This window comes from Spinacia oleracea, chromosome 4, assembly GCF_020520425.1.
Source record: "Spinacia oleracea cultivar Varoflay chromosome 4, BTI_SOV_V1, whole genome shotgun sequence".
In the NCBI taxonomy this organism is placed as follows: Eukaryota; Viridiplantae; Streptophyta; class Magnoliopsida; order Caryophyllales; family Amaranthaceae; genus Spinacia; species Spinacia oleracea.
The window spans coordinates 4,183,593-4,211,036 of NC_079490.1; the positions used below are offsets into that span (position 1 = coordinate 4,183,593).

The 27,444-nt window shown below is 34.5% G+C and overlaps 2 protein-coding genes across 2 annotated transcripts; both read right to left on the reverse strand.

Moving 5' to 3' along the window:
* Nucleotides 1-640: 640 nt before the first annotated feature.
* Nucleotides 641-4,034, reverse strand: LOC110783418 (60S ribosomal protein L7a-2). Its single transcript, XM_021987765.2, has 7 exons — nucleotides 3,889-4,034; nucleotides 2,717-2,767; nucleotides 2,057-2,258; nucleotides 1,777-1,946; nucleotides 1,455-1,583; nucleotides 1,059-1,151; nucleotides 641-936 (listed from the first exon to the last, which is right to left on the reverse strand). Exons 1-7 carry the CDS (start codon nucleotides 3,889-3,891, stop codon nucleotides 805-807), a joined length of 780 nt encoding a protein of 259 aa, XP_021843457.1. The 5' UTR covers nucleotides 3,892-4,034; the 3' UTR covers nucleotides 641-804.
* A 15,635-nt stretch (nucleotides 4,035-19,669) lies between these two features.
* Nucleotides 19,670-27,188, reverse strand: LOC110783419 (phospholipase A(1) LCAT3). Its single transcript, XM_021987766.2, has 11 exons — nucleotides 26,803-27,188; nucleotides 26,485-26,576; nucleotides 25,669-25,796; nucleotides 25,406-25,541; nucleotides 24,744-24,795; nucleotides 24,538-24,638; nucleotides 23,922-24,110; nucleotides 23,579-23,736; nucleotides 21,972-22,026; nucleotides 21,786-21,839; nucleotides 19,670-20,230 (listed from the first exon to the last, which is right to left on the reverse strand). The coding sequence occupies exons 1-11, from the start codon at nucleotides 27,029-27,031 to the stop codon at nucleotides 20,054-20,056; spliced, it is 1,371 nt and encodes a 456-aa protein (XP_021843458.1). The 5' UTR covers nucleotides 27,032-27,188; the 3' UTR covers nucleotides 19,670-20,053.
* Between the last annotated feature and the right edge of the window lie 256 nt (nucleotides 27,189-27,444).

The window sequence follows — 27,444 nt, forward strand, 5'->3', positions numbered from 1 at the left end:
AGGCATTTATGGCTGAAGCCATTGCTCTTCACAAAGGACTCCAAGAAGCAAGACGACTCAATATTGGTCATATTCAGATAGAGGGCGACGATCTTCTCATCATTAATGCAGTAAAAAAATTATTGGCAACACCGTGAAAAATTCACAACATCATTACATATATCAAGCACCTTTTCAGCCTTTTTTACTTTTGGAAAATCAAGCACCTATTTAGAGAAGCAAACTCGGCATCAAATTAATGTTGAACATTTAATTGTTAAAAGTATGTATTTAATTGTTACAACTAACCAAGTTTATCCTCTATTAGAAGTGACTCTCAAGCAGAGAGGCTCTTAAGTAGACAAACCTACAATTACTATCCTTAGGTATCATCTTAAATAAATACTTTGTACTATAAAAGTTGGATTCACATGATTTTACTAATATATTTTGAAATTTAGGTATTGGCTTAAAAAAAAAGGGAGAATAGTTGAAGAAATAAATACAAGCGTCTGTAATAAATTTGTACTGATATGAAAGTGTTGGGGTAAGGGTAGTAATTTGGGTTTATGGGTTGATTTCGAATCGATTGACATGACAAAAGCAAAACTACAACAAAGATAGGTTGGCGTTCGGCAAAAAAAGTGAAGAACTCATACTCTCATCCCAAATGAGTACATATTTTAAGGTGGCAAATTTCAAAATCAACTACAAAAACTTCAGTACCAGTACTTCTTCAACCAAACAAACTAAAGTATCAATTTCTGAACTGATAATGTTAACAAAAAGAAGCTAATAATAATTCTGCAACCAAGAGTTTTTGCCCTAATTCAACCTCTGGGCAGCTTCCTTGGCAATAACTCTCTCCCTTGCCTTCATTTTTGCCTGTGATTTGGAACCCATAATTCCACCTCCCCACTTCTTCCTGTGCTCTTCATACTTGTCATTGAAGTTAGCCTGTCAAAAAAAACAACAAAATTCATATTAAACAACTTAAACAGAACAAACCAAGATAATAAAAAGATTTGGAATAAGACAAATCATCATCATCAATTTAAATAGATCAATCGAATTATTACCTTGACAGCTTCAACGATTCTGCTGAACTCCATTTTGTCCTCGTTCTTCACGGATGTCAAACAAAGAACCGCAGCTGTCTTCTTGTGGACAACCTGCTCAAGATTCAAAACATTTGCATCAATTATGATGCTACAGATAATTCAGAGCTTGTTTGGTATCAATGACGGTATTCAGTTTTTGGTTTTGAAAGTCATATGATTTAGATTGTATCATGAACTAATAAATAGTATATACTAATTGTAATCATGTTGGTTTTGAAAACTGAAAACAAAAAACTAGAAACTATTTTTTGTGGTTGTCATATTTTGGTTTGTAGTTTTGTAAAAAATTGAAAACAAAAACCGATACCGAACGAGGTCGAAGCTAGCATAAAGTATACAAGAGTGAGTAATCACCGTTCCAAGGCGAGCCTTTCCCTTGACAATGCAGTATGGAACCTCCATCTTACGGCACAAGGCAGGAAGCCATACCACAAGCTCAATTGGGTCAACGTCATGGGCAATGACTACCATCTGAGCCTTTCCCTGCAATACCAATTTTCAATTAGTAACCAATTCGATCAGTAATATATCAAATATAGTACCCTATTTGATCAGTAATATATCAAAAATTGTAACCCATTTGATCAGTAATAATCAAAAATAGTAACCCTTTTGATTAGTAATATATGAAAAACAGCTATAGTAGTAAAAAAGTAAAAATATCCGGATAAACTACCTGTTCAATGAGGTAAGTGATGTGGTTAAGACCATATTTCACAACAACGGGTTTCTTACTCTCTGGCTTCTTTCCTTCAGCTTCAGCCTGAGCTGCTTTCAATAGCCTTTCCTTCTTTGCAGTCTTGTCTTCAGGTCTGTATTTGAGCAACAACTTGAAAAGGTTTGATGCTGCAACAAAAAAGTAGATTTAGAACCAGTTCAACATAACAAAAAAATGGAATATTACAAACAAATAAATAACATTTGTTTCAAGGAAGCCATATAAAGCGGAAAATTACCAAGGTTCTTGTCAAGAGCCTTAGTGAACTGGTTAATAGCTGGGGGAACCTTCAAACGTTGCTTCAAAATTCTTCTCTTCCTCTGAAGTTGAACAACCTTTGGCCATTTGATGAACCGGGTAAGGTCCTTCTTTGGTGGAAGAGCACCTCCAATTCCAAATTGCTTGGGTCGCTTCTCAAACAAAGGGTTTGTGGTTTTCTCCTGAAAGTAGAAATTTTACCATTTAGAAAACTAGAGAATCTTGAAACTACTTATTTCCATAAACTCGCAACACTTTCAAACAACGGTATAAGGTTATTTTGTATGTCAATAGCATTTCCTCCAACAAAATGAATGATAAAGCTACGAGGACATGAACCCCGAACATTATAGTGTCGGACAGTAATACCCTACACCTAATAAATACTATGGCATTTAAACATTTAACTCGTAAGCAAGAAACTGACATTGGACATCATAAGAGGAAATGTAAGAATTAAGGGATTTAAAAGACATCTCTGCACCAGAAACCTAGCTAGAACTTGCATTCATAAAACAATCGGCAGAACTTGTCTTTATTTTACAATTATCCACCCAAATAAATATCACTAGATCAATAGAATTATGCGAATTTGAAACAGGACTCATGCAGCAAAGTGTAAAAACTTAATCAAACTTACCGTCTTCTTCTTTCCAACTGCAGTCTTCGCACCCTTTTTCGCAACCGGAGCCTGCCAAGCAAAAAACAGCCATATTCATTAGGAAATCGATATACTAAACTAACAAGTTTCAACATTAAATCACATCATTCCACAACACACTAACGTTACAGGAACAAAACAGTGCAAGATATATAATATGTCATCTTAATCTTCATAGTTGTAACATACTACAATCAGGTAAAGATCACCCAAAAAAGTTCCAAAAATTATTGAACACTGGCATTGGACTGATAACACACACCAACAATCAACCAGCTATTGACTACATCCCATCAAATGGTAAGCTTTATGTCTCTTGACTAACATTCAGAAATCTCTAACCTAAATCATTCTATATTCCGAATGAACAAAATGAATTTCAAGAATACATTCAACCAAACAAATAAACCCTAAAAATACTCATTCTAGCACTATAAAATACAAAAATATTCCATTCAATCCATTCCACTTAGCACCATTTTCATCTGGATAAATCAAAGAAAATGCTTCAATTTAACAATACCATAAAATTCATTTATCCAGGCATTAAAACAAAAACTTTTGAATTCACATTATTTTCATCTCGGTAAATCTATATACATGAGTCGAGCTAATAATACCCTAAAATCCTCAAATTCATAAGATTAATTCGCCAAACAAATAAATTAATATGAACTAATTAGCGATAAACACTGATATACTATAAAACCTGGATTACTATCCAAAAACGTGAAATTAATCAAATACCCATATGAAAACAGCAAAAAAGAACATGAAGATTCAGCGTCCTTAATCATTCAAATTAAGCTGATTCACACTCGACCCCAAACAAACTACTGTATAAATCTCATGCTTTTTAGGTTATCAACAAAAACTGTGCAGCTAAACTGATTACATTATGAGCTGAAAAAAATGTATTAACATATATCCCACAAATTTGAAGATCCTAAGTATGATAATGATTCACAAACACAGTGTCAATTACCGATTTCTCAATTAAATAAAAGGATGAATCAATTTGTAATGCCCAGAAACTGCTAATAATTCTTAAGAACAACCTTTATCAAATGCTATAAACAACAACTCATCATTTCTAACAGATCAAAGAACAAATTAGTAAAGGTAAGAGAGAAAGAGTCTAGAAATTATACCATTTTTTCTCAGCTCGAAAATGCCAAGAACCAGTTTGAGCTGATGAAGAATTCTCTCTCCTCTGGTTTCCGGCGGATGAGAGAAGTATATATGTAGAGAGTGTGGTTTTATGTAAAAACCCTAGTTTGAGATTTTGTTGTTTCTTATTTATTGGTTTTTGTGGGTTTCGATTTTGGACTTTTGAAGTTGGGCCATGTTTGTCCTTTTACGCTTTAATTTTGTGGCCCAATTATATAGGTTGCAAAATATGGTAGTGGGCTTTAGTTGATATGCACAAAAACTAAGGAGTATTGATATGATAAAATAATTTACTACGTACATTTTTAATTGGAACCAAAATATTAAATACGATTAATATGTTAATTTGACTAAAATGTTGATTAAATATAGTTTCTATTATTAGTATAAATATTTGACTAAAATACTACCATAATTGTCTACAACTGATATATTTTATAACCCCTATTATTTTTTTTTATACATAAACAGTTTATACATAAGAAGAGAAAATAAAATAAAGTGACATGTATCATTCCTATTATTTGTTTTTAGTATATTGTAACAGATACATGTTGTTGTTAAATATCCCGGGCCTAAGTTGAGCTCTCTATGCAATATACGATCATTTGATACAAGAACCACAAACTTAATTACTTAATTATTATAAATTTTAATTGGGGATTAGCTTAATTAAATTATTTTTTATTTTAATTTTTTTTTTTATTTTGACATAAGCTCAAACAAACAAACTAAGGAAAATTGCAAAAGGAAAAAAAGAGTTGTAGAAGCCGCCTTTGCCAGCAAGTGTGCTTGTTCAATTCTTGATCTATCCACCTTGTTAATGCAACACCAGTGAAAGGTATTTCCTACTTGTTTAATTTCAGCAAGTGTCCAAATTAGATGAATATCCATAACCTCTGTCGATCGAAGAAGCTCAACTAGACGGTGGGAATCCGTGAAAATTGTAACTCTCCTAAGTCCAGCTTGACAAGCCCACCGCAAACTTAAGAGACACGCTAAAACCTCAGTCTGGAGTGCCGAAATTGCTGTACCAGGTTGCGCTCCTCCTATAATTCGATCACAAGAAACCTGATCATTTTCCAAACACCATCCCATACTTGAATTCTTTGTGGTCTTAAACCAGGAACCATCGATAAGAATAATAGAAGTTGGATCTTCAGTTTCGATACCAGCCAAAATTTCTCTAGTGAAGCCCGGCGGATAGATAGGATCATCCTCTGGTGGATGGAGAAAACCTAAATGGAGAGAATGATTTTTAAGCAGAATTGGATGCTGCTCCAACCCTAGTTGAATAAGGTTATTAACTCCCGAGGTATTAAAAACTTCCCCCCTGAATTTGTTCCTAGTCAACCATAAGCTCCAAAGTGTACTAACAAAATAAACAATCCTTGGACTATTGATACCATCCTGACGGTGAAAAAGTCGGATATAAAACAGAAACCATTCCTGAAAAGACATAGTTTCGTTGAAATTTGAATGGATAGCGAGTGAACCACGCCTCTAAACATCACGTGCAAAATAGCAGAAACGGAAAAGATGTTGAGAATCTTCATCTGCTGTATTACACACCTCGCAACTTGTGGACACATGGATTCCTCTCCTCTCTAGATTAGCCTTAGTAGCAATCCCATTATAAAGTCATTTCCAGATGAACAACTTCCATTTCGGAAGGAGGTTCATAGACCATAGCATCTTGAAGAAAGTAGCCTGAGAATTAAGTCCATTGTCTTTTAAGTTTTCTAAAGCCAGCATAGCGTAGGCTGACTTCACCGTAAACTTACCTGACTTTTGAAATTTCCAATAAAGGAAATCTTTTGAATCTGAAGACGGTAGCTCCATCCCTACTATACTTTTAGCATCCGAGAACTCAAAATTGGAATTAATCTTCTCATGATTCCATCCTCCCCCTGAAGGTAGAATAAAGTGATGTACTTTCCAGTCTTTCGCATTCCTAAGGGAAACATTTGACTTAAAAATGGGGATATTTCCATTTACCCAATTGTCCCTCCCTGCAACAATGGATTTCCCATCACCTACTTTCCAAATACAACCTTGTAGAATGAGGTTTGAAGCCCTACCCAACCCTCTCATACCCCAAGAAAGTCGACGACCAAGTAATGAAGCTTTAACTCCAGTCTTAATAGGGTTTAAGAACTTCTTAACGAACTCTCCAGCCAGCAAAGATTGAGGATTGTTATTTAAACACCAAACTTGTCGCATAAGTAAAGCTTTATTCAAGCAAGAAGCACTGCGAACACCCAAACCCCCAAGACCTCGAGGCAACTGCAAAGTACTTATTTTCACCCAATGAAGCCCTTTACCATCTTTCCCTGCCCAAAAGAACCTAGTAATAATAGAGTCCAGCTTTGATGTAACTGATAAAGGTACCTCCATACAACTAAACACATGAGATGCCATAGCCAGAAGAATGGAGTTAATCAATACTAACTTCTGAGATTGAGAGAGATTGCAAGAATTCCAAGCTGAAATCTTACCTGCAACCTTATCGACAATGAATTGGAAATTAGAGTGTTTTTTCCCCTCCAAATCTATTGGCACCCCTAAATGTGTTCCCAAATTCTGAACCAAGTCCATCTTCAAGATATCTTTAAAAAGAAGTTTAACCTGTACTGGCGTATTAGGACTTACTTTAAAAAGGGATTTCTGCAAGTTAAGTTGTTGACCTGAGATTCCACAAAATCTCTGAAGTATGGAAGAAATTACACCACAACTTTCCTTTGTTGCATTGAAAAAAAGAAGTGCATCGTCCGCAAAGAACAGGTGAGTCAACTGCGGGCTTCCTCTCGATAAACTAATACCTTTAAACTGCTTCAGGTCATTTCCTAGTTGTAACATTCTTGATAAATATCCATGCAGAAGAGAAACAGAAATGGGGATAACGAATCTCCTTGACGAATTCCACAACCAGGCCTAAACTTGTCTGAAGTTGTCCATTGATTAAAATTTTATAGGAAACCGTAGATATACATTGATGAATTAGTCTTAACCAATGCTGTGGAAAACCGTAACCCCTAAGAACTTGAATAAGGAAGTCCCAATGCACTCTATCATATGCCTTGCTCATATCTATTTTTAGAGATGCCAAATAACTTCCACCTCTTCGATGACAGTTAATTTTCTCAATCACCTCATGACTCAACAATATGTTATCTGCCATATAACGCCCCGAGATAAAGGCATGTTGAAAAGGCGAGAAAATGGTTGGAAGAATTGACTTTAGTCTCGACACCAAACATTTAGAAGCACATTTGTAGACCGTATTACACAGACTTATCGGTCTTAGATGACTTGCCTCTTCTGGAAAATCTCTCTTCGGAATCATAACCAATATTGAGTGATTCCATTCTTTAAGCAGGTATCCTGTAGAGAAGAAACTCCGAACCGCTTCACAAACCGAAAGTCCAACTATAATCCAATGTTTTTTGAAAAAAGCCGCAGTAAACCCATCTGGCCCTGGTGATTTCGAATCCCCCATAGAGAACATAACATCCCTAATTTCTAAGTCTGAAAAATCCTTTTCAAGATGACAAATTTGATCATTTGAAATTTGTGGCAATCCTAACTCCCTGATTACCATTTCAATATCTTCATTTGTTGGTAGCTCATAATCGCTTTTGAAAATCTCTTTAAGGTTATTAACTACCAACCTTTGAACCTCATGCTGTCCCTCAACCAACACCCCACTCTGGTCTTTGAGAGCTAAAATCTCGTTCTTTTTCTGCCTCACTTTCACTCTAAAGTAGAGCAAAGTTGATGGAATGTCTCCATCTTTGATCCATCTTTCTTTCATACGTTGTTTCCAAAATTGTACTTTTATAGAAGCCTCTGAAAAAGCCGAGTTTACTTCCTCTATGTATTCCTTCGCGTGATTTAACCTTATTACTCTCATGCTTGTTGTTGATAGCTTTTCACTTAGATCTTTCCAGTTAACACCCCAACACTTTTTGTTTTTAAGACACCAGGATTTAATCTTAAGTCTAAGCGTAACAAGCTTCCTAGAGAGTAAAAACATAGGGGAACCTTGAAAATTTCCTCTCCAAACCTCATCCACTAGCTTACAGACCTCGGCAAATTGAAGACACCAATTTTCAATTTGATAAGGCCGAAATTTCTTGAAATTACTACTCTCATTGTCAAAAACAATCGCTGAATGGTCTGAAGCAATGAAAGGTTGATTAGTGATTTTACTATCCGGAAAATCAATAAACCATTCATTCGACATATAACCTCTATCAAGTCGTTCCAAAATAAGATTGCTATCTTCTCTCTTATTGGACCACGTAAATCTTGGTCCCGAAAAAGGAACTTCGAGAAGATTACTTTGTAAACGGAAGTGATTAAAAGAATCCCACCCCTCAATCTGTTTTCTACCTCCTAATTTATCCTCAAAGTATTCAACTTGATTTATATCCCCTAATATTAAACTTTTAGGATACAAAGAAAGAATTTCTAACAAACCATCCCAAACATTCTGTCTATTATCTAGGGAAGGCGAACCATAAAGAAAAGTCACATAGTACACATTTCCATTAACTTCATTGATTTTACAAACTACATAATTAGGAGAACTAAGAACACAACTTACATCAAGATTACACCATCCTAATACAAGCAAACCTCCACTACTGCCTATCGAATCTACACCACTACAAAAGCTTGGATTAGTATTCTTAAACAGATTTACAGCATTTGAGACAGACATCTTTGTCTCTGACAAAAACAAAAACTTAGGGGATTGAGCGTGAAGAAGCCAAAATATATACGGTAACTTAGGAGTTAGGATGTCATTTAACCCCCTACAATTTAATTTCAGCATATAGATTTCACTTAGTGGAAGAAGGCTCTGCCTTCGCTTGAGTAACAAAATAAGAAAAACCTGAACCAACTGAACCTGACTGATTCATAGGATACTTCGAAATAGGCTGAAATTGGGTTCTATCAACAATGCACCTACGACCCTTCTTGCTTGGAACTGGAACACTTTGCATTTTACCCCTCTTTCTTTTGCTGGTATTGCTGCCATGAAGTAACTTAATAATGTCTTCCTGCACCTCAATCTCCAAACCTCTAGCAACTTCCACATCTGAGATACATTTTGAGTACAAAACAGGCACATTGCTCTTCCTAGACCATCTATTAAAGCCTCCCTTTAATTCAAGTTTCTGTAACCTTAGCTTCCTTCTCTTGTGTTGCCAGCCAGTATCACAATAAGCACGGTGAGAAGGTAAAACATGAACCGAACTTCCCCTTTCACTTTCATAACCACTTGGCCTCGAACGTTTCTTAGGCCAAATTGCTTCAAACTTTGTTGCTAGACTTGAAGAAATGGATTTTGTAGTCGAATTACAGCTTGAAATATCCACCCTTGGAGTAGAAGGATCACTCGATGCATAATCACTAACCACAAGAGCTGCTTTCTGTTTACAACCCACATCACCAGCAGGGGGGATAACCACAGGAGAAGGTATATTATCCCCCAAACCTCGAGATATCATACACGCAGAGAAGCTGCCAGGTTTGTTAATAATATCTGGAATCGGAGGAGAGTCTATATAACCTCTTCTTGGACTTGGAATGGAATGGAAAACTCCATCATAAAAGATTTTTGGCTTGCCCTCAACAAAGTTTTGAGATGGATCAGTTTGCCTTTGAGACACATGAAAATGAGATTTCAAATTATGCACCGGTTCCTGTTTCTTCAAAATATCAGGAATTATATGAGGTTCAATCAAAACGTGGTTAATCACCACTTGAGCCTCAGAACCCTGCACAGCTGACCCACCAGCAAGATTATCACCTTGATTCTGCACTGCTGACATACCACCAATATAAACACCTTGATTCTGACCAGGAGGTCTAGATGGTTCCCCTCTTTCAAACACTGCATTTCCCCTACCAAATCTAAACTAGATACATTCAATTGTGTGTTATTTAAGTTAAAGATGATCATGTGTGCTTTGGGGTGCAAACGAGCCGAGCCGAGCCGAGTATTACTCTGTTCATGTTCATGTTCATTTAACTTAGACGATCCCGAGCTTTCAACCGAGCTCATAAATTTGTTCAAGCTCGGTTCGTTTAAGAGATTTTGAATTCGTAAAGGTTCATGAACAACTCGTTTATTAATCGAGCCGAGTTCATAAACGAGCTTTTTTTCTTAAATGCGCTTTAGAGTTTAACCATTTGAAAAAATAATTTTGAATATGCACTAATTCAGCCCTTGAATTTAATTTATTTTATTCTATGATATATATTTCTGGGATGTTAAAAGTCAAAGCGATTTTTTCTATAATAAAACAATAATGTATGGAAATTTTGATTATGAATTTATTCATGCACATAAATAAATGAGTTGTTCATGAACGAGTTTATTCCTCCAAGAGTAGCACAAGTTTTCTAGAGAGAGGGGCTCTGCCTTCTCTCTAGAAAACCCTAGCCAAATGCTCAACCCTAGCCGCCACTCATAGAAAATTTCTCAGCTATTGAAAATCTCAGGTCATTATCTTAGACAATTCAATATGCATCCCCTCTATTCCCATCATAATATAGCCCCTTTATTTCTCAGCTTTTTTGTGATTTGAGCCACTAAGCACCATAGCCATAGGAGTAACTATTAAGTCATTTTTTTTCGGTGGTTAATCTCGTAAATTTGCCTCAGCCAGCCACCCTCGAGTTTTTCACCGTCTTCCTCATCCCTATCCAGTTTCATTTCCAATCCGAGTCAACTCAGTCAACGACCGGATTTTCGTCAAACCACCGAATTTTCCTTAGATGGAAATATCTCAGACCGCTGTTTCTTTCATTCGGCATCTTAGACGAACCAAAGGGCTCAAGATCTATACCTTGCATTAGATCTGAAGCTCGTCAAGTTCTTCCATTATCCCTCCCTGATGCGGGTCAACAAATGTGATTTTGCTGAATATGGTTCCTCCGTTGTTCTCATAGATGGATCTCAGATCCACTTTTTTCTTTTGATTTCTTTGTAATTCTTGTATATATTTACTTTTACTTAACTTTTTTTTGTTTTTCTTAGTTTAGTTTCTTAGTTTGTTGTACAGATTGATTATAGTTTAGATTTAGCATTTTTTCTGGAGTATAGTGTAGGTGTAGTGTCGGGCTTCGGGTTTGTATTCTTCCGGAGGATAGATCGTTATCATATATCGTTTGGCTAATCGTCTATCTTTAAAGTCTATTCACCAAGTTTTCTTGGAACCGGGGCTGGGGTAGTATGAGGCTAGAGCATAGTTTCAATGTACGGTCTGTTCTACAAGAAGTATTTTATTAGCTCGAAGTCATTGTAAATTCACCCATTCGAAAGGATGGTGTCAGGTAGTCCGCCTGGGTTTTCTTTCCTTATCAAAAAAAAAACAAAACAAAAAAAAATGTACGAGTTTATTCATGCACATAAATAAATGAGTTGTTTATGAACTTAAATGAACGAGCATACGTTTGTTCATGTTCAAACTTGTTTGTTAAACGAGTTTCAAAAGTTGTTCAAGCTCGGCTCATTTGTTAAATAAACGAACATGAACAAGTTTTAACCGAGCCTGAACCCGAGTAGTTTATTGAGAGTCTCGACTCATTTGCACCCCTACGTGTGCTAAATCCGTTCCATAATGCAGCTTGCCCACCAATTAAATCTACAAGCTAATATGTTCCTTCACATTCTCACATATTCTCCAATTTGTAATTCTTCATAGAGATCAAATTCAAATTATAATGATGTTAATTAATTCGTGAGATAATTGTGAATCTGATTTTGTGCAATTTAATTTTTCAGAGGTATCATAAGTTTTACGTTGTTTGAATGTCGATTATAATGTCCTTAATGCACAAGGTTAGATGCAAATGTGAGTATGTTGTTGAATATGTGAAGATGAAGTAATTAGGGGTGTTAACGAGTTGAGCTGATAACGACCTAATGCAAACTCAGTTAGAGCCAGGAAAATTGAGCTGCTCGGAATTTTTAAACCGAGTTTTGGCTGAAGTTGAACCTCGATAGGCTCGATTAAGGCTCAATCATCAAATATACAATCATAACATGTTTATTAAATAAAAATAATCATGTTTTATACTTTATATGTTAAAAAAAATTCTATTAAAAATTGTTTCATAAATACATCAGTGTGTTAAAAAAAAAAAAAGGAAAACACGGAGTTTGTTCACAAGCTTTTGATCGAGTCGGGTCAATGATCGAACTTTTTCAAGTCGAGCATTAAGTAGTTCACTATCTAGAGGCGAAGCATAGTGAGGGCCTAGGTAGGCCATGGATCCCCCTGAAGGCCCAACCACACCTATTAAATAAAAGACTAACGAGTCAACATTAGATAGTTTTCTATTGGACTAGCCCCCCTAAGCAGCTAAGCCCACTTGCTTAATTAGTGTTCGGCCCCCCTTGATAACCGAGTCTGGCTTCGCCCCTGTCACTATCAGACTCGGCTTGTTAACATCCTGGTTACGAGTTTCAAACTTTATATTTCAAAAATGGGTTACTAGACTTTTTACTAACCAATCTATACATGGTATTTGGAAAGGAAAATCATAGATGATTAGATGACATGTGTCACCTCCATCTTTCATCAATGAATTTTTTTATTTTTTCCCCTTTTGTTGTTATTTTATAACTTCAATACATATACTTCATCTTCCTCATCCAACATTAATACACCATTCAACTCATATTTTCATTCAACCTATTCCGCTTCATATCTCTCTCTACACGTACTCAATATTCATTCACCATATAATTTATATATTTTTTCCAACTTTTAAATTTCACCTCCGTTAAATCACAAGCACTCAATAAAATTAGCACTTTAAACAACAATTAAACAACCACTATACAATTGTCGGTTCTTTAATCGGGTTCAAAAGCTGTTGATATATAATTAATACGTACTACGTGATAAGGAATTTGGATCCTTTGATCATTTATTTTCATTCATTTGTTATCTTTAGATGCTGACACCTAAGCTAGTAAAAAAAAAAAAAAAAAAAATCTATAAACACCCCTATGTTTCCCCCCTTACCTTTATGCATCTACAAGAAAATGCATCCATTTCTTTTAGAAAATGGAGAGGATCCCTACTCCGTACTCTATCTCTATGTTAAAAAGCCCCAACGGAGGTTTCTTTTGCGTATTTTTTCTTTCTCCTTAGCATATTACTCCCTCCGTCCCGGAATACTCGACCCGGTTTGATCGGCACAGAGTTTAAGGGACTTGAATTGACTTATTTAATTTAATAGGTAGTAGTTGATAGTGGGGTATTATTTTAATGTAGTTAGTGAGAGATGGGTTAAATGGTGGGGTTGGGGGAGAGTATGGGTTGAATTTTTAATTATTTTTTGTATAGAGTAGGGGTTAGGTGGGTCAATAGGGGTGGAGTGAGAAATAATATAATATTGTTAGAATATTTCCATTTTTAGAAACAAGTCAAGTATTAAGGGACGGCCCGATAAGAAAAACAGGTCAAGTATTCCGGGACGGAGGGAGTAGTTACAACTTGTTTTTTAAAAAATATTTGGTATTTTAGGTTTGCTGGAAGCCACGTGGTGCCATTGTATATATCCATAACCCATGTGACTAAGGAGTACAAAGTATATATCCATAACTCATGTGACTAAGGAGTACAAAGTATATATCCATAACTCAACTCCTCAATCCCAAATTACGGGAAGTGATAAATCCAAGGAAAATTTTACTTCTTCCAAGGAAATCCACATTTTTTTAAAGGTGATTTCCTTGGAAGAAGTGAAATTCTTCCTTGGATTTATCATTTCCCCCAAATTACTTGTCTCAATTTGACTGCACACGCTTGCCAATGCACAATACAATTGCACACACTTTAATTACATATTATTAAAACTTATAAATGTAAATATTTTGAAAATATATACGTAATATTAAGATGAAAACCAAAAATATATTATACGTAGTACTTCATATAAGAACTAACATTTGGTTTTATTTACTAAATAAAATATGATCAATATTAATTGTATAAATAGTATACAAAATTAAAATGGTGCAAGTAATTTCGTATAGATAAGTAGTAGGAATTCTTTTCAAATAGAAACAAACCAATTCGTACCACTTTAATTCAAATTTTGTTTGTTCAAGGTGAACCTCACTAGCTTACAAATTGATATAAAGTACACTTCTAGAATTTGTAATAAAAACACAAATAAGAAACACAAATATATTTCAATCAGACTTATACTACCTCTGTTCCTTAATGTTCTTTACGCTTTGGAATATGTGTCCAAAGTATGAAAACTTTGACCGTGGATTCTCACTGTTATATACATCAAAATGTTATCATGTAAGATCTTGTTAGATTGGTCTCGTTGTGTATTTTTAAAATATCAAATTTTTATAATTTTTTCACATACCAAAATGGATATATAAGTCGTTAAATATTGCATTGGAGTCCGTGCAAATAGTAACCGTAAAGAACATTAAGGAACGGAGGTAGTATTAAATAAGTTGAATATCATTTCCTCCCTTTTCAGGAAAAATGACAAGGACTATGCAGATATTTTAATAATATAATATTTCGATTGGACTTATATAGTGTAAATATTTATGTCCTATTTAGAATATGTTGTTGTTTTAATAACTAATAAGTACCCATGAATCATCCTATCATACAAATTTCCCTCAACAATACATGAAATAAATAATATCTTAATAATCATGAATACACAAGGAAAAATGTAGATCGATTATCGAATTTTGTTGTACATTTGAAAGATATATAAATCAGATGAATCAATGTAAATAGAAACATATAATCAGATGAATCAATGTAAATAGAAACATATCACCATATCAACATCAATTATGATCCCCTATGAATCTATGATATATTTCTATTCAAGAAATATTTGAGTATAAGTTTAATTCATTCCAATATAATATTCTATTCAAGCATTGCCTATTGGCTATAAATATATGGTTTTTTCTTATATTTTCTACCAAAACACACACACAAAAAACAAACACAAAAAAAAACCACATTTTATTTGAAGAAATGGCAATTAACAAATGCATACCTTTGGCCATTTTGTGTTTGGCTCTTGTTCTGAGCTCAGGTATTAATTATTCCATCTTCTCTTTTCGGTTTATATTATAGTAGTCTTACATGCACACAATGCGTGCGTCAATCTTATTCTTAAACCATTAACATTTGTTTATATTTTACTCGATTATGACCCATGTATGCACGGATGTTCAAAAATTATTATTTGCATGTCCATCTTTTTCATAAACTATTTAATTGAAATATTTATCCACTAAATATACTGCGTAATTAATAAATTTCTAACGTACTCATTTTATCATCTAATGTGCAATTTCTGCCCTTACTACGTATTACTTTATAGGTTTAATATGATGAATTGACCAAAATATTTGAGCTTAATATGTTAAATTGACCAAAATATTGATTAAAAATATTTTCTATTATTGATAAAAAATTTGACAAAAATATTACCAAGATCGTATATTTTATTTTTTTGGAAAAAACGTTAGCCGGCATTTATTAAATTAAATCAAGCTCCGCCAAAGTTGTTAGGCTTTGGGGAAAATTGTCTAGCCATACAAGCTCATCACCCTCAGCAAACCATCGTGCATACCAAGATCGTATATAATCCTATAATTCTGTATTTTTTCCCATATGTAAACGGTCTATACAAAAGGGAATAAAATAAAATAAAAATAAAGTAAACATACCTTTTCTAGGAAATGTCTTTTTGACGGTTTTTTTTTGAACCATGAAGTGACATGTGTCATTTCTGATGTCTGATTTAGTATAATATAATAGATCATTTATAAAAAATGTATACTAATATATTGTTACTTTTTTTTTTTTTTTTTTCCGATTGGTTATGATGATTGATCAGTCGTGGAAGTAGGTGCCGTCGACTATATATGTACGGAAGGACCAAATCCATGTACAAGTTCTGTACTTCCAATTTGTGAACAAAATTGTAAGAACAAATATGGTACTAGTATTAATGGTATATGTTTACCTCGTAGTCCAGGAACAACTCCTGTTTGTTGTTGTGTTCTCTCCTCCAAATAAAAACATCTGGTTTTGTTTTTTTTTTTGGGTGTAATAATGGGCCTTTATGGTTCCAATTTGTCCTTAATTACCTCCGTTTCGAAAAGATATTTACAGTTACTATTTGCACAGTCTCCAATGCAATATTTAACTACCAATATATACAATTTCGTATGTGAATAAATTATAAAAATTTGATATTATGAAAATACATCCCGAGACCAATCTAACAACATCTTACACGTAACGTTTTGATGTATATAATGGTGAGAATTTACGGTCAAAGTTTTTATAATTTGGACATATTTTCCAAAGCGTAAAGAACTTTCTGAAACGGAGGTAGTAGTTATTAGACCTTGTTGGTTAATTGGTTAAACTAATTAGGCTTTTTATCCCATGAATCCATGATATGTATTGAAAGGAAACTATTTTTTTCCTGTGTGATGCACGAGTTATATATTTGGTTAAATCTAGTAATCTACATAATGAGTATATTGACATACAAGTTAATTATTCACCATTTATGAATTAAGATTTTAAGGTGTTGTGAATGTAAACAAAATTGACTAATAATATATATGGAGAATTATGCAAGATTTTTGTTTGAAAAAAATAAAATTAAAAATTACTACGGAATTTAAGAGTAAATCAATTACAAAGAAAAGGGAAAATATTAAAAAGTAAGAATATGATATGTGGCAACTGGCAAGTATTTTTTTAACCCAAACCGACGAGATATATATTACTCCCTCCATTCCTTTTTGTTGTTCCCCTAAGGAATGTTGGGTGGTCTTTAAGAAAACTGGAATCTTTGGTTGTATTGGGATGTGAGTAATGATTGGGTGTAAGAATTATGATTAAGTGTAAGAGATTATATGTTTAAAATAAAGTAAGGAGAGAGAAAATATTTAAAAAATAAGATAAATAGAAGATATTTTATTTATTAATAACAAAAAAAATCGATTAAATTTGAACCAGAAAAATCAAAAAATATCCGACCAAAAAACGACCAAAAATTCAACCAAATTCAACAAAAAATATCAACAAAATTCACCCAAAAAAACCCAGAAAAATCAACAAAAAAACCCCAGAAAAATCAACCAATTTTATTAGTTACCAATGTTATTATTGTACGTGAATTATATACATCATACATTGAGAATAATCTTGCGTTGAATATGCTAAGCAATCACGCTATACTTGGTAACTAAATATGGGAGTTCGACTAATTGACAATCTAAATCAATTTACAATCAATTTACACTAATCAGAATATATTCACCATATATTATAACAAAATCAACCCAATATTTCGTAAGACATCAACCCCAAGATACGACCAAATTCAACCAAAAAATTCGACCAAAATCAAGACAAAAATTCGACCAAATCAACCCAAAAAAATCGAGCAAAATTATACCCAGAAATTCGACCAAATTCGAGATAATTAAACCCAGAAATTCAACCAAAAAAACAGAAAATTAAACCTTGAAATTCGAGAAAATTATACCCAAAATCAACCACCAAATTTGACCAAATTTAACCCAAAAATTCAGCCAAAATAACGACCAAAATCAACCCAAAATTTCGACAAAAATCACCCAGAAAATTCGACAAAAAACCACACAAAAATAAATTAATACCTACTTGATCCTTAATATCACTCACGATTTTGAGGATTTTGAGGTCAAATTCGACCATGAAAACTCTAGATCTAGAGTTTTTATGGTCGAATTTCACATCTAAAGCCATAATACATGCGGCGGAGATTTGCTTGCGGTGGTGGCGGCGATCTCACTTCTAGATCTGAAGAACAGAGAGTTGTTTTGGAGGAGAGAGAGTGAAAAACGTGAGAGGAGGAGAGAAACGTAGCAAGAAAATGAAGAGAGAGAGAGAGTAAGAAAATGAAGAGGTAAGAAAATGAAGAGAGAGGGAGAAATCAGATAGGTGAAGTGAATGAGAGAGGATGAAAGGGACGGGTAGTGGGGTGGGGTTATGGGGAATAGTTAAATAATTAAATAAGGATGGTGGGGAAAAAGAGGGTGGAAAAAGGGTAGAATCTTAGGGTTTTTTGGTAAATAGTGGGGAATCTTAGGGTAAATTGGTAAAAAAACTATGGCCAAAAATAGTAAAGATTCAGTAGGGGAACAACAAAAAGAAATGCCAAAAAAGGAAATGGGAACAACAAAAAGGAATGGAGGGAGTAATTAATTAGGGAGGAAAAAACGCAAACTAACATCCTCATACTGTGAGGAAAATCGTCCAAGACCGAGCATAAGCCAACCCTAATTCTATACTTCGTATTAACACACATATATACATATTCTATATGACTATATTTATACCTAGTATTTAAAAAGCAATCCAAAGACGATCAAATTACACATGACATATACTCCTTCATCTTCCTCATTGAACATCAATTCATTATTAGTTATTAATTCATTCAACCTCTTTGGTTCCATCTTTCTCTTCAGCCCTTAATAATAGTTCACCATTTAATTTATATTTTTTTTCAACCTTCAAATTTCACCTTTATTTAAATCATATATTCTTACTAAGATCACAACCCCTCTATAAATTAGAACTTTAAAAGACAGCTAGTTAAAAGACAACTAGTTAAACAGGCCCAAGAGCTAGTTAATGGTTATACGGTTGAGTTTAGGTTCTTTTTTTGGCAATAGTCTAGTTGTGTTCTTATATTTCAAAAAAAAAATTACAAAATAACTTCTAAGATAAGTTCAAATAAATGAAAATCAGGTGAATAAAATGAATCTTTATTGTCACATTCATATTGTGGGTGGTTTGACAAAACTGGTTGATGTGCCCAGGTTTTCAGTGATAGAAAGACAAACCAAGCAGTAAAACATGGATGTTCATTCATTTACCTTTCTTTCAAACTTCAAGCTGTGCACTAGACATAATGCATTCATCACATAATCCTCATGATTAATTAGCTAAATGCCAAGTTGATTCATTGTTTAGCTGCTCACCTACATAATTAAGCGTTACACCTAAATTTATAATTGGGATTAATCCGGGATCATTTGTTCGTCGATTCAAATGAGAAATGGGATGGTTCGGATGAGTCACAATGGAATTACAAATTACAATAGGAATACTTAACGTGCATGTCAACTAGTTCGAAAATGATAAAGGCCGCAACATGCGACCTTTAAGCCGTGTCACAATGATGACATGACATGCTTATGTGTCATTATTTAAAATGATAAAGGTCGCAACATGCGACCTTTAAGCCGTGTCACAATGATGACATGACATGCTTATGTGTCATTATTTAAATTGGAAATTAAAATATGTAACTTATATAATCTATTATACGAAGTATATGTTTCATAAAAAGGTAGGAAAATCTTAATATTCTAATTTGTTTACCTCTTTACATCGATTAACTTATTTATATATTTTTATAGTAAAAATATTGTATTGATAGTAAAAATATTCTGATGACGCACATCCTACGTGGCGCCTATATGTACCAATTAAACTGCGACACGTAAAATTGCGACAACTAAATATTGTCGCAACTTGCGACCTTTATCATCACCCCAATTAGTTTACTTGGTTACAGACTTGGAGGGTGGTGTACCATGGGATCGAATCCCCAATTCCCCATCAACATGACAACATTATAGTTAATGTAGCTATATGTACATGAAGAAAGAACATACTCTGCATTTAATCTTTATTCATAAAAAAATAGCATACAATTCAATATAAAAGATTGTGCCGCTCAAAATAAAAGACGTGAAAATAAGATAACAAAAAACATCTATGTATAATACACATCATGCTCCCAGGCGTAACCCAACACATTGGTGGGGAACTCAGGTCGAGTCCTATCAGCTGCGAATTGATCGAGAATGACTCAAGCGTAGACCTGCGTAACTTTCTTGGTTGGTTATAAACTTATAAATAATAATACAAGTATACAATTAGTCCAATTATACACGAGTATTATGTTGAAGCAATTTATGGAAATAAAACTGACTCCTTGTAAATGCCTACAGTTCCTGCAGTGTTTCTGCTTTCTAGTATATCATGATACAGAAGCATCCATGACTTTGGCTGTTCTTGAACATTTTACATGCTTGTGGGCCTTCGGGCTCGTTATACCCAACCATTTCTGTATATGCCCGAATACCGTATCGTCACGCAGAAGTGCTCGATGGTTAGCAGCAACTCCTACTCTTTCCACAGCATCAAATCCATCAGCCTGTTCATAGAATTGTGAAGCCACATGTTATGTCACAAATAGACCTGGTTATTGGACAGGGTAGTCCAATGGATATAGGGTTAGGGTCAAGTTAATAGGGCTTTTATTAGACAGGGCTCTTATTGGACAGGGCCTTTATTGGATAGGGTCATTATAGGGTCAAACTTATACTACAATTATTTTGAAAATTAAAATAGTAATGATACAAAAAATTACGTGTATAGCTTTGTATTTACTTGTACTTGCACATGGCTCTTTTGTTTTTCATTTTTCATTGCTCGTTTATTGACCCGCCCACTAATGACCCGCTATTGACCCGCGACCCGCTTTGACCCGCCCATTATCGACCCGCTAAAAATGACCCTTTCAATACCCGACCCTCTTTTGACCCGCACCGACGCTGACCCGCCCCGCCCGATAACCAGGTCTAGTCACAAACAACGATCCACAATATTAAGCTCGATTTATAAGCATCTAGGCATGAATTGATACTTCTTTCTGTGAAGGAAGAGCTACTCGTTAGAATACGAGGTCAAGTAAGTCCGATTGGTTGTTGCAAATAATCCAAATCCCTATTCGTATCTTGGTATAAGTACAAGACTGTTTTAATAATATTAGTTTGAACCCGCTTAATGACACTACTAAGGTTCTATTTTGTTCGACTTATTTTGACTTATTTCAGACAAAATAAATTCAGATAAATTCAAATAATATGAGGCTCTATTCTTTTCAACTTATTTTGACTTATTTCAGACAAAATAAGTTCAGTTAAATTCAGATAAGTTCGGCAAAAATAAGTTTTTTTCACACATTTTCAAGTCCAATAGAACGGAGCCTAAGTTCAGAAAAAATTAGTTTTTTCAGACATTTTAACACAAAAATAAGTTTAATTCAGTCAAAATAAGTTTTTTTTTTTAAATTCAGATAAGTTCAGACAAAAGTTGAATAGAACGGCGCCTAACCATAAAGATGATACGGAGTATGATCTTTGAATCAAAAGAACTATGCAATATAAATCCAATAAAGGATTTTTTGTCATTTAACACCTTAAAAAAACTAGTTTTTGTAATTTAACACCTTATTTATTTTTTATTGTTTTTAAACACCTTAAAAAACAAAAAAAATTAGAAATCAACACCACTTAACGATTTTTGTTAGAAAAAACGTTAGTTTTTAACTATGCTAAAGTTCCCAAGGCCACGATATGGTGGTAAACAACTCCTTCTACCATCAAATTATCTTTGGAAGCTATAACATGGTTAAAAACCAACGATTTTTCTTATGGAAATCGTTAACCGGTGTTGATTTACAAATTTTTAGTTTTTTAAGGTGTTTAAAAACAATAAAAATTAAGTAAGGTGTTAAATTACAAAAACTAATTTTTTTAAGGTGTTAAATGACAAAAAATCCAATAAATAATGTTCTTCTCTTCAAAGTTCAAACTGAGGGAGTTCCCGGTAAATCAACGGGTGAGAACCCGGAAGTGCGCAGTTGGATTCAGAAGTTACGAAGAAATGCTGAAAAGATTGAAGGGTTGAAAGAAGAGAAATTGCACCTGTGCTGATTCAGCTGGAACAGTTTCATCGCCGTCCACAAAAGAATATTCAGGCTGAAGAAAGACCAATAAACAGGTTAATAATTAAACATCAAACACAAATTATGTCCAAACCATTATTGCAGAGATTGAGCAGCATAGACTTATGAAAATGGATGCATGCTATGGAGAAGTAAAACGACTCACCAATATATGACATATTTCTGACAAGTCGTCAACAGGAGAAGTTTCTGAGCCATAGCTGCATGAATGAGGAAATGTTGGGTTATTTTTAGAAGAAAAATTAACAATGAGTAGGCAACCAAAAGTTCTAAATAACAATTCCTTATTTTAGGGGTAGAAAGATCTATAAAGACACTATGAAGAGTCGAAACCACCAAGCTCAGCGGTTTTATACTATTTCTGACGAGTTTTACAAACCCTGTTTTCGCTGTTTCTTATCCGAACCCGGACCCCTGAAAAGACTCCAACCTCCACCAATGGAAGGGTGAGATCGTGCACATCCAACCCTCATCACCCCTCCCAAGGCAAAACCTCTTTGGAGTAATTACGGCCCGTTTAGTAGCTGGTTATAAATGATGTTAATGGGAATGAGTTTGTATGGAAATTTGGAAGGAAAACCATTATCCATTCCCATGGTAATGCTAGTTCACTCAAAACTATCTATTTTTTCGTTATAAATTTTCATTACCATCTCATTACCATTTGAGGAGTAGTATTTGGTGGGAATGCAAATTTATAAAGAAACACACCAAGTTTGCGATGAAGTGTCATTACCATGAACATTACGATGTTATTTTTCTCGAAAAAAACACTTAGATTTATTCTCATTACCACCATTCACTGGTTAGGCCGTTAGCCCGTTAGGGTAATGTTAGATGTGAAAGGTGTACAAGAATTTATTGTATTTTGGCATACACAGGGAACAAACTAGGGAAATGCAACAACAACAAGAAGAAATCTTAGGAAGTTAGATATTGTGGAACAGTTCAGGCAATGAATGGAAAAGGAATTACAAATATGGAGTACTCTATTTGGAATTTGATACAAGGCAGTTCTGTAAATAGTTATAGAGTAGAAGTTTCAGTTCACGAACATTTCAAGAACTTCAAGAGAGATAGGTCAAAAACAAAGGTGATAACGAATCTGAAACACCAAGAGCCAAGAGGTAAAGGTCCGAGGTCTAAGAAAGAGGTTTGTTCCTTAGTTGTGGAATAATTCTCAAATGATAAATTCACAAAAGAGGGGAAGTAGTCTACACAAAGTTTTGAAGTGATAAATTTTAGAGAAATATGAAATGGGCCTGGGCAACCCAATGAGGAGGAGGAGAGTTCGGTCCACTTATAAGCCCAATGGAGGTTTCACACTAAAACTAATTGGCAATAGTAGGAGTGACTCCATTTCTCTACTCTTTCTCCAATATGGGACAACTGACACGTGGACAACATAGGGTTTCAACATGAAGCAACAAAGGCGATTATTGTCACTGATTTACTCTCTTATTTCCTTAATCATGTTGCTGTTTCTGAAATCAGACAGTTCTACCGTGAGATATGGAGTAATGCAATAGATTAGACATAACAGGTCAAACATAAAACAATCTCAAGGTTTTTTAAAAAAAATTAGGCAGAAGATTTCAAGATAAACCCTACTTCTTCGCCTCATTTTCGTATATTGTAAACCTTTTTGTTCATCACATGACTTATATCAGATAATCCTTACCTGTTACAATATTAATCATCACAATTTCCAAAGAATCCTGAGTATTTTTTACGGATTAACTCGTCACTTACCAAACATCAAAAGGGGTGTCAAATGAAGTTCCATAGATGTTATAGAAGCTAATTCCTTCTGGCATTTTAGCTTTGTTGAGGAGTTGACGAGTGCCAGCAGCCCATTTGAGAATAGCATTGTTGAAGGGAAGAGCAACCATTTTCCCGTTATAGTTAAGCTGCATAGCAGATTACATGAATTAATTGTAGTTCTAAATACTGAGATATCTCATTCCATCTTGGATTTTCCTATATTTGCTACTTATACATAAATTTGTTAGAAACAATTTCCTGAAATCTTAACTTTAAGATGCTATTTAGCTTTAACTTGACTCGGCATAACTCATAAGTTTCAAGTACACACCTCATTATCCTTCAAAGCCTCTTCAAAGAGACTGATACTTTCAAGTGGATCATATGATTCGAACTTCGCAAGAGACGAGTCATCTTCATGATTTGGAGATGCCTTACGCCAAACACAGATTTTAGGAACCTCTTTCCACTCAAATACTGGATTTGGCAACATCTCATATATAGCCGGACACTCTATCACCTGAGAAGACAGAGAACTTCACGTTACCTAGTGGTTTCGCATCAGCCAGAACATTAGAAGGCAGATTAATATTGATGATATAAGTGTAAGGTTTTATTTTGTTCGACTTATTTTGACTTATTTACAAAATAAGTTCAGTTCAGGAAAAAAAAAAAAGTTTTTTCCAATCATTTTCAAACACAAATAAGTTTATTTCAAACAAAATAAGTTATTTTCAGATAAAATAAGTTTAGATGCGTTCAGATAAGCTTAGTTAAGTTCAAATAATATAAGTTCAGACAAAATAAGCATAATAGAACGGTTAAGTTACACTTATCAATGCAAGGTCAGATTAAGATACAAACACTTCCTAGTTCAATCAATTCAATTGACTTTAGGACCACTTATACAAAGTCACTTTTCTCAACAGTTTGACTAATGAGGTTACCAGTTGGTGCATGGTCCATCTTCCCACGAAAAAGTAACTCTCGAAACCTTCAATGAATTGTAGCCCAGTTAAGATCGCATCATTGATGCATCCTGGTGCACCTGTTAAGAATGCATCAATATAATTATGGTAATGAAACTACTAAATCCAAATATCTAATAAGAAGAAACACAATAGAACACTTAAAAGGAAGGTAATGAAACTACCTTGAAACGGACAAGCTATGCAAATCCACTTGTTTACATACTTGGAGAAAAGCTGTAAAGATAAAGAAGGCAGTATCATCAGAAAACAACAACAACAACCAAGCCTTAGGCTCCGTTTGGTTTGGTGTAAAACGTTTTCATTGTAAAATAAATTTCCATAGAAAACATTTTTCAAGGGAAACTATAATTCCAAACTAGTTTTCCTTTGTTTGGTTCCTCAAAAGAAAATGATAGAAGATGGTGAAGATTGAGGGGAAGAAAGGAGAGGGAGGAAAGGAGGAAAGGATGAAAAGTGGCTTCCCTCCCTTTCAAATGGAAAAGGTTTTTCCACCTTTGAGGGAGTTATGAAAAATTGTTTTCCATCCATTGCCCAACCAAACAACGTAAAATGATTGAAAAGTGGAAAATCGTTTTCCACGAAAACGTTTTACACCCTACCAAATGGAGCCCTCGTCCCAAAATGATTAGGGTTGGCTAACATGAACCGTCATAAGGAAACGTCTGTAGAACGTGAAGTAATAAAAGATTATGTTAAAGAGAGAAAACACGAGGCACGAAAAAGAGGGAACAAGAAAAGCCTTCATTGAAGATAAACAAAAGATAAGCACTTCATATGGAAATGGGTGATAGATCAACTAATCACCGAGAGAATATGTGCGCACATCAGGATATAGAGCCATGAAACACTTGACTAATACTCCACCCATTGAATGTGAAATCAAGTTGATTTGTCTCCCTCCAGACGCTTTATACGCAGTCTCCAACTTTACTTTAAGACCATCCATCAATTTATCAATCCTGCAAAATTATGTTGTTGAAAATCTTCAAAATAAGCACTCAAAATTTGGTAAAACTGTAAAAGTCCAAATAAAAATACAGTCAACTAATGCTACTCCAAAAGTCTATTATTTGAAACTTGAACTACCTATTGCTTTGCCGGAAGTCATAACCGTAGCCAAACAATGTGGTGCCCTTCTTATATCCGCATTCAACGAGCATATTAATCATATCATGGAAATGGTACACATCTGTCAGATGGGCAAATTTCACAAACTGAACCATTGAAGAAGACAACATTGTTAGATAGTTAAAGAACTAGACTAGACTAGACTAGACTACACTAATTAACAAAGCAGCCCTCATGTGGTGTTATTCCTTTTGTTGTTAACCCTTCCATATAATCAAAATGGAAGGGAGGTTAAAATGCCAAGCTTTAACTAGGAAGTATGAGTAATTGTTTGGCTAACTCTAGACAGAAACTAGGCCACATCCATATGATTTCATTAGATAAAATTAACCAAAGTCGATGTTACTTGGATTTTTCATTTTACCTAAAATACCCATGTCGGATCTGCGACACTCGGACATGGGTATAGACACTTCGACACTTCGACACTTCTTTGTTTACCAAAATCATGCAGCTTTTTTCACAAAATAGCCATGTCGGACACTTGGGCATGTATCCATGTCCAATATGGGTATCCGAGTTCCAGGAACATAGACCAAAGTCACATTTTACTTCACCCTTCAAGAACCATAGAGATACTTTTTGCAAAATCAAGCAAAAAGGCAGAAACTATAGTAATTGCAGACATTAGAACCAAAAAAAATAAACAGCATTCTAGAGTTGATCAAAATCAGCATAATGGTGTATATCATCCAAATTGGCCAAAAGTGTCATGAAATACAATCATCAAATGTGTTAAAAGTCTAATTAAAGTATAAATAATCCTAATCTTACCAATGAAGGGTCCAAAATGTCAATAGCATACAATCCATGATCATCATCAGGCACTACAATTTCCGAGCTTTTGTCCAATTCCTCAGTATAACCTGATTAAACACACCAAGAACTTGTTAGCTAAATTCACCTATTCATTTTCACATTTTGTCATATCATCATAAACAAAATCAAAACTTGTTATCAACTAAAAACACAACACTCCAAAAACAATGTTCCCCACAAAATACAAGGAGAAAAATATGATCCCTAAAATTTTGTGACACATAATTTCAAAAAATAAAAGGTTGACCCATTGATTAAAGTAATCAAACTAACCAGTGGTGGGATTATAGATGGACCAAAGCTTGCGCTTGAACTCCAAATCAGCCAAGAAAATCCTGACCCAAACCCGAGTTTGAAAACCGAATAAACTGTTCTTGGACTTTGAGTTTAATATGGACCCTCCCATACCCGATACTAGCACCACCGGGTCCCTATCCGCCGAGTCACCGTCCGAGTCAGTGACTCGGCTCCCAAAGAAACACGGGCATACACCACTCGGCATTTCTCTTTGGTGGTGGTGGTGGTGGTGGGCGGTGGGGAGATGGTGGTAGCGGAGTTTATAGGTGGTGGCGTGGTGGTGTTATTGCTGATGGGTTGATTTTGCCATTTTCTTTCTCTTCCTTATGCTTTGTATATTTAATAAAGCGGTAACTCAATGTTGTACGGAGTGCAATTTTTGTTTTGGATGTTTCTTTATTACCCCTCATATTTGTCATAATTTGCAAAACTAACCCCCTCACTCAAATAAAGATCACTAGCCGGTAGAGGTGGCAATCGGGTCATTCAAATCATGTTTCGGTACAAGAATATGTGTTTTTAGTTCACTTGAATTTGATTTAAATTATACGGAGTAATTACCTTATCTGGATTTATTTGTCTGAATATGTTTTTGCTAAACTTATCTTAATTTATTTT